Source organism: Schistocerca gregaria, chromosome 8 (genome assembly GCF_023897955.1).
Source record: "Schistocerca gregaria isolate iqSchGreg1 chromosome 8, iqSchGreg1.2, whole genome shotgun sequence".
Classification (NCBI taxonomy): domain Eukaryota; kingdom Metazoa; phylum Arthropoda; class Insecta; order Orthoptera; family Acrididae; genus Schistocerca; species Schistocerca gregaria.
Genome location: NC_064927.1, coordinates 111202021 through 111214307, shown reverse-complemented (window position 1 = coordinate 111214307; position 12287 = coordinate 111202021). Strand labels below are relative to the sequence as shown.

The 12287-nt window shown below is 43.8% G+C and overlaps 1 protein-coding gene across 1 annotated transcript in view; it reads left to right on the top strand.

Moving 5' to 3' along the window:
• The window catches only part of LOC126284014 (vesicular glutamate transporter 2-like), a 275507-nt gene that overhangs the window by 182148 nt on the left and 81072 nt on the right, over nt 1–12287 (top strand). Inside the window, exon 4 of the mRNA XM_049982559.1 lies at nt 7848–8081. Coding sequence (XP_049838516.1) covers nt 7848–8081 — 234 coding nt within the window. The remainder of the gene's footprint in view (nt 1–7847; nt 8082–12287) is intronic.

Below are 12287 nucleotides of genomic sequence, written 5' to 3'. Positions count from 1 at the left end.
CAGTCCTGAGACTGGTTTGATGCAACTCTCCATGCTACTCTATCCGGTGCAAGCTTCTTCATCTCCCAGTACCTACCGCAACCTACATCCTTCTGAATCTGCTTTGTGTATTCATCTGTTGATCTCCACGATTTTTACCCTCCTCGCTGCCCTCCAATACTAAATTGGTGATCCCTTGAAGCCTCAGAACATGTCCTACCAACCGATCTCTTCTTCTAGACAAGTTGTGCCACAAACTTCTCTTCTCCCCAATACTATTCAATACTTCCTCATTAGTTATGTGATCTACCCCTCTAATCTTCAGCATTCTTCTTTTGCACCACATTTCGAAAACTTCTATTCTCTTCTTGTCCAAACTATTTATCGTCCATGTTTCACTTTCATACATGGCTACACTCCATACAAATACTTTCAAAAATGACTTCCTGACACTTAAATCAACATTGGATATTAACAAATTTCTCTTCTTCAGGAACGCTTTCCTTGCCATTGCCAGTCTACATTTTATATCCTCTCTACTTCGACCGTCATCATTTATTTTGCTCCCCAAATAGCAAAACTCCTTTACTACTTTAAGTATCTCATTTCCTACTCTAATTCCCTCAGCATCACCCGACTTTATTCGACTACATTCGATTATCCTCGTTTGCTTTTGTTGATGTTCATCTTATACCCTCCTTTCAAGACACTGTCCATTCCATTCAACTGCTCTTCCAAGTCCTTTGCTGCCTCTGACAGAATTACAATGTCATCGGCGAACCTCAAAGTTTTTATTTCTTCTTCATGGATTTTAATAAATACTCCGAATTTTTCTTTTGTTTCCTTCACTGCTTGCACAATATACAGATTGAATAACATCGGGGAGAGACTACAACCCTGTCGCACTCCCTTCCCAACCACTGTTTCCTTTTCATACCCCCTGACACTTGTAACTGCCATCTGGTTTCTGTACAAATTGTAAATAGCCTTTCGCTCCCTGTATTTTACCCCTGCCACTTTCAGAATTTGAAAGAGAGTATTCCAGTCAACATTGTCAAAAGCTTTCTCTAAGTCTACAAATGCTAGAAACGTAAGTTTGCCCTTCCATAATCTAGCTATAATCTAGCTTCTAAGATAAGTCGTAGGGTCAGTATTGCCTCACGTGTTCCAACATTTCTACGAAATCCAAACTGATCTTCTCCGAGGTCGGCTTCTACTAGTTTTTCCATTCGTCTGTAAAGAATTCGCGTTAGTATTTTGCAGCTGTGACTTATTAATTTCGGTAATTTTCACATATGTCAACACCTGCTTTCTTTGGGATTGGAATTATTATATTCTTCTTGAAGTCTGAGGGTATTTCGCCTGTTTCATACATCTTGCTCACCAGATGGTAGAGTTTTGTCAGGACTGGCTCTCCCAAGGCCGTCAGTAGTTCCAATGGAATGTTGTCTACTCAGGGGGCCTTGTTTCGACTCAGGTCTTTCAGTGCTCTGTCAAACTCTTCACGCAGTATCGTATCTTCATCTACATCCTCTTCCATTTCCATAATATTGTCCTCAAGTACATCGCCCTTGTATAGGCCCTCTATATAGTCCTTCCACCTTTCTGCTTTCCCTTCTTTGGTTAGAACTGGGTTTTCATCTGAGGTCTTGATATTCGTGCAAGTGGTTCTCTTATCTCCAAAGGTCTCTTTAATTTTCCTGTAGGCAGTATCTATCTTATCCCTAGTGAGATAAGCCTCTACATCCTTACATTTGTCCTCTAGCCATCCCTGCTTAGCCATTTTGCACTTCCTGTCGATCTCATTTTTGAGACGTTTGTATTCCTTTTTGCCTGCTTCATTTACTGCATTTTTATATTTTCTCCTTTCATCAATTAAATTCAATATTACTTCTGTTACCCAAGGATTTCTACTATCCCTCGTCTTTTTATCTTCTTGATCCTCTGCTGCCTTCACTACTTCATCCCTCAGGGCTACCCATTCTTCTTCTACTGTATTTCTTTCCTCCATTCCTGTCAATTGTTCCCTTATGCTCTCCCTGAAACTCTGTACAACCTTTTTGCAGTTTCTTCAGTTTTAATCTACAGTTCATAATCAATAAATTGTGGTCCACATCTGCTCCTGGAAATGTCTTACAATTTAAAACCTGGTTCCTAAGGATGTCCCTCTCACTAAGGGCTCAGCTTCAGGGGACGTCATGTTTCCAAGTAGTGAAGGAATTAGCATATTTCATCAAAATATAAGAGGTAGTAGAGATAAAGTTAGTGAACTACTTATAGATGTTGACTCTGACATTATTATTGGTAAATCGGAGCACCACTTATATAATTTGACAACTCATAGGCTTCCTTTACGAGGATACAGACTAGATGCCTCTTTTTCAAGGTATCTGTCTGATACCTTTTAGTATCTCCAGGATTCTTCCATGTATACAACCTTCTTTTATGGTTCTTGAACCAAGTGTTAGCTATGATTAACGTATGCTGTGTGCAAAGTTCTACCAGGCGGCTTCCTCTTTCATTTCTTAGCCCCAATCCATATTCACCTACTACATTTCGTTCTCTCCCTTTTCCTACTACCGAATTCCAGTCACCCATGACTATTACATTTTCGTCACCCTTCACTAATTTCTTTTAATTTCATCATACATTTCTTCAATTTCTTCGTCATCTGCAGAGCTAGTTGGCATATAAACTTGTACTACTGCTTTAGGCGTGGGCCTCGTATTTATCTTTGTCACAATAATGCGTTCACTATGCTATTTGTAGTAGCTTACGCGCACTCCTATTTCTTTATTCATTATTAAACCTTCTCCTGCATTACCCCTATTTGATTTTGTGTTTATAACCCTGTTGTCACGTGACCAGAAGTCTTGTTCCTCCTGCCACCGAACTTCACTAATTCCCACTAAATCTAACTAACCTATCCATTTCCCTTTTAAAATTTTCTGATCTACCTGCCCGATTAAGGGATCTGACATTCTACGCTCCGATCCGTAGAACGCCAGTTTTCTTTCTCCTGATACCGACATCCTCTTGAGTAGTCCCCGCCCGGAGATCCGAATGGGGGACTATTTTACCTCCGGAACATTTTACCCAAGTGTACGCCATCATCATTTAATAATACAGTAAAGCTGCATGCTCTCGGGAAAAATTACGGCCGTAGTTTCCCCTTGCTTTCAGCCGTTCGCAGTACCAGCACAGCAAGGCCGTTTTGGTTAGTGTTACAAGGCCAGATCAGTCAATCATCCAGACTGTTGCCCCTGCAACTACTGAAAATGCTGCTGCCCCTCTTCAGGAACCACACGTTTGTCTGGCCTCTCAACAGATACCCCTCCGCTGTGGTTGCACCTACGATACGGCTATCTGTATCGCTGAGGCACTCAAGCCTCCCCACGAACGGCAAGGTCCATGGTTCATGCGGGGGAAGCCAGAGTTAGGGGACCTATAAACAACAACAATTATGAAGTTAAGTTTCACTAAATTCAGCTCCCCCTGCACAACATTCAAATATCTGTTCAGTGCAGTGTCGTGATACGTCAATGTACTCAAATGGAATACTTTTTTTTTTTTTTTTTTTTTTTTTTTTTACGTGGATAGCCACTCCCCCAAGCGGCAAGAAACTCCTTGAAAAAGAGGCATCTTGTCTGTATCCTCGTAAAGGAAGCCTATGAGTTGTCAAATTATATGTGGTGCTCCGATTTACCAATAATAATGTCAGAGTCAACATCTATAAGTAGTTCACTAACTTTATCTCTAATACCTCTTATATTTTGATGAAATATGCTAATTCCTTCTCTACTTGGGAACATGACGTCCCCTGAAGGTGAGCCCTTAGTGAGAGGGACATCCTTTAAGCAGGTATACCTACCAGCTGACTTAAATCTAAAAAAAGGTGCAGCTCTAACACCAAATGCTACAGGATTTTTTCCATGAGTGATCTCACCACCACCCACTACATCTCCCCTTGCCATACCATGCCTAGTGAAACCCGATCTACTGATAGACCCAACTAGCACCACTGAAATGTGACCCATGCCCTCTGCCATGAGGGCCCTCTCCAGCCCCACCTTAACGCGCCTAACAGCCACATCAAGATGAGGCCGATCATGACGCTGAAACAGTTGCACGAAATGCACATTAGTGCCACCAGTTTGAGTAGCTATCTTTACCAGGTCACCACTTACATCATATTCCCCGTCCCTATCAAAACTGTTCCCTGCTCCACTCACTACCACTACCTGATCCTCCTCCGTAAAATTCCTATATAACTCCCCTATGCTGTCAGTCACCTGAGCCAACCGTGCACAATGCTGGTGACCTGGTACTCACTCCCAAACACTTCCTGCAACTGCTGGTCCACACCTTTACCGTGCGAACTACCTAACAGCAGAACCTTCTTCTTTCTGTTAGACTAACCTAGGCCTCCTAATTGCTGAGGACTGCTGCGTGTTCCCTACATCTACAGCTAGAAGAGGCACCTCTCCACTCAACTCTGACAGTTGGTCAAATCTATTGCATATACGCAAAGTATAACTGTCTGAATACCTCCTCCTCCTAGCTGCCTTCTTGCCAAATGCAAGTTCTCATTCCCCACCACCCTTCACCCTCCTCAATCTATTTAATTTCTCCTTTGCACGTTGTAACTGCACCTGAAGGGCACATCGTACGCTCCTGCTCCTGTAACAACTTATTTGTACTACAGATTCTGCATCAGGAGAGGATCTCGCTAGAATGCCCACTGGCTTCCCCACTGCATTCCCCTAATTAAAATGCTTTGAACAAAGCTCACACCATAACCTACTACTAATCATAAACCTACGACAGAGCCCACACTTCTCACTCATGATAAAATTTTACATTTACTTAAAAAACACTATACATGTTCATTAAACCAGCAGAAGTATTTCTTGAACTAACAATAGAGGTGTCCTGCACATTTTTCGCTGATCGCTAGAAATGAGTTGCAGAGACAATTCCCAAATCGTTCCTTTGGACTCGGAGGAGATGTGTCGTTGCCTGCTCGTTCTCCAGACTTGACACCTCTGGATATTTTCTTGTGGGGATTCGTAGAAGACATTGTTTGTAAAGACAGAGCCTGTGCTTTGATAAGTGCCGATGTGATAACGAATACCACTCAATCCACGATAAGAAGATTGCAGCACTTCATTGATACCAATGGTCATCATTTCGAACACCTTCTGCAAATGGACGTTCATGCCACCTTTGTGACCTTCGTTGAACTTCTAAGACCTTATTGTTACACATCATGGGATTCGAATCGATAGCAGCTCTCAGAAAATAAGTACCAAACTATAGCATCCCATTTAAAGAAAAACAAAGTTGACCTTCATATCTCTGAAGTGACCCCATCTAGCAGCAAAAAACCAACGTCATATTATGGCCACCGTCGTTCCATGCAACTTTTGTCCCACTAACTTTTCAGCTCCTATCATACTTTCGGAGTCATTCTTGTTGGCAAAAGTTAGTGACTCACCCATTGTATGTATAACCGAGTATGTTCTCGTTTTCCTACAATCCGCACTAGATACTAGCTGAAAGCTCCGACAGTTAGTCGTTATATAAAGGATGATTTTTTCCAACGCATACAGACTATAAGGATTGATCGATGAGAGGATACGGACCAAAAATGGTCTAATGAACGTATGTCCCAAAAGGTTGGTTTCCACAGTAGAGACCATTTATTCAGTCAAACGTTGTTACAGAGACTGAGATCTACTACGCTCTACACCATGCAGCCACTGTTACAGTATGCATGGTCTCCTTCTATAGGGTGGTACTGTTCCTCCTATGCCATGCCCTAGCGCCCTCTCCTGCCATAGTAATTGGTAATGTTGTCTCCGATTCACTTTTCTTGCTGACTCACCTTGTAGTAGACGTGATACAGCGCTGTACAGAATGCTTCCGTATTCGAATCGAGAACTTGCCGACACGGTTTTTGTTTCTGTAAAGGCAACGGGCGGCGGGCAGCAGGGTTGTATCAGGAGACCTATCCCCACCGACAACAACCATGTTAGCAAAATTGTTTCGCCGTTTGTCTGGGGCAGGGTCAGTTCAGGTATCAGCAAATCAGGAAGGACGTACCGAAATGCTCGGACACCAGACTTGGAGAAATATGTGATTAACGCCGTGTCAGTACCAGTCAGTTCGCCCGCCAGTATAGAGTAAGGCAGAAGGCCGTGTGGAACATTCTCCATGACAATTGTTACTCCACTTATTATTTCCAGCGTGTGCAGGACTTACTAGCGACAAGCTGGATGAGTTATGTCACTGGTTTCTTCATCAGGCGATCATGGTGTCGGGGTTTGTGTCATCTACCCTATTCACAGATGAGTCAACTTTACGTGGAGTAGTATCTTCTACTTTCATAACAGTCATCTGTGCCGTAGTATGCAGAACCCCCATGGTACGGTAACAGTGAACCATCAATGTAGGAATGAACGTGGCAGGAAGTGTTTCAAAGCAGAAGAACACACCCCAAAACACCTTCTACCCGGGTCAGAGCACACACGTGAGGCACTGATTCGAAAAAGACCTAGGCGCCAATTGATGTGTCTGCCGAAGGAGTTGCTGAGAAAATACCCAAGTATAAAATGAATGTCAAGTTCATTGTATCAGGAGTTAGTCTGGAACACAATAACTGAAACCAAGTCACTTCTTGAATATTGGAAGAACAATAATAATATTTGATAGCTGAAGGCCTAAAGATGTCACTGTAAATTGAAAGTTCCATAATCCGACGCCCCTACAATAAGCTTGAAACAATCATAGGCCAAGACGGACGTGCGAAATTTAAAGTTCCGAGAGGACAAGCAAAAATGAAAGTCCGTAAGGGGTGTACAAAAGTTTAAAACAGGCATAATGCTGACGAAAAACGAGGCGGCCACGAATTTGTAGATCCATAGCTGACAACCTCTCCAGGTGAAGGTTGACATGGACGGCGTCGTCACAGTGGTGGCTCCAGAGTGAAATCCTGATTGAGGAAATTTTTCGCAACTGGCACCTGGGCCAGGGGACTACCTTAGAGTGAATTACATGATGGTAGCCCAGGTGCCGGCCTAAATACTGCCCTGGTGCCAAAATAGTGCAGGTACTGCTTTTGTTCAGACGGTCCACATAGGAGATGAGGCCCAGAGCCAGTGGCCTCTGGCAGCACTTACGTCCTCACCTGGTGTTCAGTTGTAGTACAGCTGCTGCTTGTCTGTCATCTGAAGAGCTGTCCCCTGCGAGGCTTGTGCCTGCATAACCCAATTGTGCTGTCGGTTGCTGGCTTGTATAGGTGCAACATCTCGATACAGCAGCCAGATTCTATTTGTCACTGTCGTATAGGCTCAGCATCTGGCACGATGATACTGGGTACACAGCAGAATCGCCTCTGCTTTGCATCGTAGCCGGTTATTTGGCCACACGTTAAGGTAGATAAGGTGCAACTGCATGTCGTCCACAGTGTCTCGATCTACCACGACACAGACGGTGTTGGCCTGTTGCCCTCGCCAGCACGTTCTCTGGGTCTCTCGCCATTGGAAATATCGGATGATCGATTTCTCACTATCACTCACCAGCCGCAACGTTTGACGAAATCTGGCGTACTGTTGAATGGGTGCAGAACAGCGTACCCGTATGTCAGTCAAGCTTTGTTCGGCTCGATGCTCTGCAGGGTTAGCACCCTGTTGCTGGCAGCTCTACGCATTAAATCACCCCGTCACCCCTATGTTCCCCAAAAATCACCCACAAATGTGAACACGCATCCTTCCTCCTATACTTTATACGCACATGTAAAACACCCTTCCGGGAACTGCAGACTTAATGGTCAAACACTTGACACGGATGCCCTCCCCTGTCGGCAGGTGCGCGACTTCGACTGGGATTCCGAGACGCAGGGCGCGGTGCTGAGCTCGTTCTTCCTGGGCTACCTGCTGACGCAGGTGCTGGGCGGTTGGCTGGCGGCGCGCGTCGGCGGCCAGCGCGTCTACTGCATCGGCATCGCCACCACGGCACTACTCACGCTCGTCACGCCCCCGCTCGCCTCGGCCAGCCTCTACCTGCTCATCGCCGTCCGCGTCATCGAAGGGCTCTTCGAGGTGAGTCCTGCGTACTGCCGCTCTCCCTGCTCATACTGTGCTCTAGTCCCGTGACTGCCTTCGTCCACCTCTGCGTGCTAGTCTGCCCTGGGCACACCTCTTTGTTGCCCCATAACTGCAACTGCGACAGGTCGGAGCTTCGTTGCCAATGCTACTATTTGTTGTTGGTAGGTTATGAGCGACCGTGGGTTGCAGGGGCGGCGAGGTAGAGCCATCACTTTGGCAAGGTTTACGAATTACAGAGCTCACATTGGCACTAGAGTGTTCTCTCTGTGCAAAGCACTGCACGTGCGTGAACTGTCAGGCGCCTTCTCCCTATGGCCTGTATACAGGGTGCTCCATTGATAGCGACCGGGCCAAAATCTCACGAAATAAACATGAAACGAAAAAACTACAAACAACGAAGCTTGTCTAGCTTGAAGGGGAAAAACCAGATGGCGTTATCGTTCGCCTGCTAGATGGCGCTGCCATAGGTCAAACGGATATCAACTGCGTTTTTTAAAAATAGGAACCCCCATTTTTATTACATATTTGTGTAGTACGTAGAGAAATATGAATGTTATAGTTGGACCACTTTTTTCGCTTCGTGATAGATGTCGCTGTAATAGTCACAAACGTATAAGTATGTGCTATCACGTAATATCCCGCCAGTGCGGACGGTATTTGCTTCGTGATACATTACCCGTGTTAAAAAGGACCGTTTACCAATTGCGGAAAAGGTCGATATCTCATTGATGTATGGCTAGTGTGATCAAAATCCCCAACGGGCGTGTGCTATGTATGCTGCTCGGTATCCTGGACGACATCATCCAAGAGTCCGGACCTCTCGCCGGATAGTTACGTTATTTAAGGAAACAGGAAGTGTTCAGCCACGTGTGAAACGTCAACCACGACCTGCAACAAATGATGATGCCCAAGTAGGTGTTTTAGTTGCTGTCGCGGCTAATACGCACACCAGTAGCAGGAATTGCATGGCGACGACTTTGAACGTCGAGTACATTTCTGCCACTGGGCACAAGAGAAATTACGGGACGATGACATATTTTTTGCACGCGTTCTGTTTAGCGACGAAGCGTCATTCACCAACAGCGGTAAACCGGCATGATATGCCCTACTGGGCGACGGAAAATCAACGATGGCTGCAGCATGTGGGACTTCAGCGACATGTATGGTGCGGCATTATGGGAGGGAGGATAATTGGCCCCCATTTTATCGATGGCAATGTAAATGGTGCATTGTATGCTGATTTCCTACGTAATGTTCTACCGATGTTACTACAAGATGTTTCACTGCTTGACAGAATGGCGATGTACTTTCAACATGATGGATGTCCGGCACATAGCTCACTTGCGGTTGAAACGGTATTGAATAGCATATTTCATGACAGGTGGATTGGTCGTCGAAGCACCATACCATGGCCCGCACGTTCTTCGGATCTGATGTCCCATGATTTCTTTCTGTGGGGAAAGTTGAAGGATATTTGCTGTCGTGATCCACCGACAACGCCTGACATCATGCGTCTGCGCATTGTCAATGCATGTGCGAACATTTCTGAAGGCGAAATACTCGCTGTTGTGAGGAATGTCGTTACACGTATTGCCAAATGCATTGAGGTTGACGGAGATCATTTTGAGCATTTATTGCATTAATGTGGTATTTACAGGTATTGTGCTGTAACAGCATGCGTTTTCAGAAATGATAAGTTCACAAATGTACATGTATCACATTGGAACAACCGAAATAAAATGTTGAAACGTACCTACGTTCTGTATTTTAATTTAAATAACCTACCTGTTACCAGCTGTTCGTGACTATTACAGCGCCATCTATCAAAAAGCGAAAAAGTGGTACAATTAAAAAATTCATATTTCTTTAAGTACTACACGAATATGGAATAAAAATGGGGGTTCCTATCTAAAAGAACCCAGCTGATATCCGTTTGACGTATGGCAGCGCCACCTTGCGGGCCAACCATAGCGCCATCTGGTTTCCTCCTTCAAGCTAGACAAGTTTCGTCCTTTGTAATTTTATTGTCTGACGCTTATTTCGTGAGATATATGGCGCGGTCACGATCAATGGACCACCCTGTATACTGTAATCCCCCCTTCCCCCCCCCCCCCCCGCCCCACCAAATGGAGTATTTCAGCGCTGCAGAATTATTAGTTGAGAGAAGGAGATTTGTCTACGGCGGTACTGGCACTTTGACAACCTACTCAGTTCAGTTCTCAGACCCAGAATTACCACAGATGAATTAAAACAAGCAAATGAACTGGAACATTCTTCAAAACATTGATGATGGTCTGAGAATAAGACTGTTCGATTCAGTACTAGTACCTCCTCATTACCTGCTAGACCCGTCTCTCTAATCTTCAACATTCTTCTGTAGCACCACATTTCAAAATCTTCTATTCTTGTTTATCTGATTGTGCGTATTCTCCAAGTTTCATTTCTGTAAAAGATTACATTCCTTACAAATACCTTTAGAAAACATTTCATCACATTTATATGTGTTTATGTTGGTGACTGAAAACCCATGAAGTCGAGAGCTTACATCATGGGTTTCCAGTACCCAACATAAACAAAATTTACAGCAGATCGCATGTCTCCTGACTGACAATGTGGAAAAACTTTATTTAAATTTATCAAACAATGGAAACTCCAGATAGGAATATCAACAACGTAGAAAAATACAGATTGCCAGTTACCGTAGAGGTAACGCACCAGATTGCAGACAGGCGCAATTAAAAGACAGTCACACGTAAAGTTTCGGCTTCAGACTTCATCGGGAAAAAAACAAAGACAAACCATTCATTGACACAAAGCAAGGACACTTCATGCACACATTCTGGCTCTAGCTTCCGGGGTTGGCGGTCGTGTGTGCATGTGATGTGCTTGCTTGTACGAATGAATAGTGTGTTTTTCTCTTTTTCTGGCGGAGGTTGAGGCCGAAAGCTTGTGTGTAATTGTCTTTTAATCATGCTTCTCTGCAACTTATCTCTATTGTTTTTAGCAATCTATCTTCTCTTATAGCCCTGGTTTAAGTTTATATTCGATGTCAATAAATTTATCTTTTTCACAGGTGCTTCCCTTGCTACAGCCAGCTTGCATTTTATATTCCCAATACATAGAGTATCGCGAGTTATTTTGCCGCTCAAGTACCAAAACTCGTCTCCTACTTTTGGTGCCTCGTTTCCTAAGCTAATCCTAAAAGCGTCGCCTCTCAGTTCGGCCACATTGCAATACGCTAGTTTTTCTGATGCTGACGATTAGCTTATGAATTATTTTCGGTAACTATCCATTCCGTTGAACTGCTCTTCCAACTGTTTTGCCCTTTCTAACAGAATTATAATTTCATGGCAAAATCTCAAACTTTATATAAATCTATCTTCTCTTATAGCCCTGGTTTAAGTTTATATTCGATGTCAATAAATTTATCTTTTTCACAGGTGCTTCCCTTGCTACAGCCAGCTTGCATTTTATATTCCCAATACATCGAGTATCGCGAGTTATTTTGCCGCTCAAGTACCAAAACTCGTCTCCTACTTTTGGTGCCTCGTTTCCTAAGCTAATCCTAAAAGCGTCGCCTCTCAGTTCGGCCACATTGCAATACGCTAGTTTTTCTGATGCTGACGATTAGCTTATGAATTATTTTCGGTAACTATCCATTCCGTTGAACTGCTCTTCCAACTGTTTTGCCCTTTCTAACAGAATTATAATTTCATTGCAAAATCTCAAACTTTATATTTCTTCTGTCTCAACTATAATTTGTTTTCTAACTGTCTGCATCGTTTTCTCTAGTGCTTTCTTAATGTACGCATTGATTAATATCGGGGATAACCTACCACTCTGTCTCATTAACTTCTGAACGACTGTTTCCATTTCATGCCCTCCGTCTGGTTTCTGCACAAGCAGTATGTAACATTGGCTCCCTGTATTTGAGCCTGCTACCTTCAGAATTTCAAACAAAAAGCTTCTCCAAGTATGCAAACGTTATAATGTATGTCTGCCTTTGTTTCACTTATCTTCTGTGGTAAATCATACTGTGAGGATTGCCTCGGATGTTCCTACATTTCTACAGAACTCAAAGTCGTCTTCTAGTTGTTTTTCCGATCCTTTGTAAATAAATAGTGACAATATCTTGCAACCATGACTTATTAAGCAGATGATTCGGTAGTATTCACGCCTGTCAGCGGCTGCCTTCTTCTA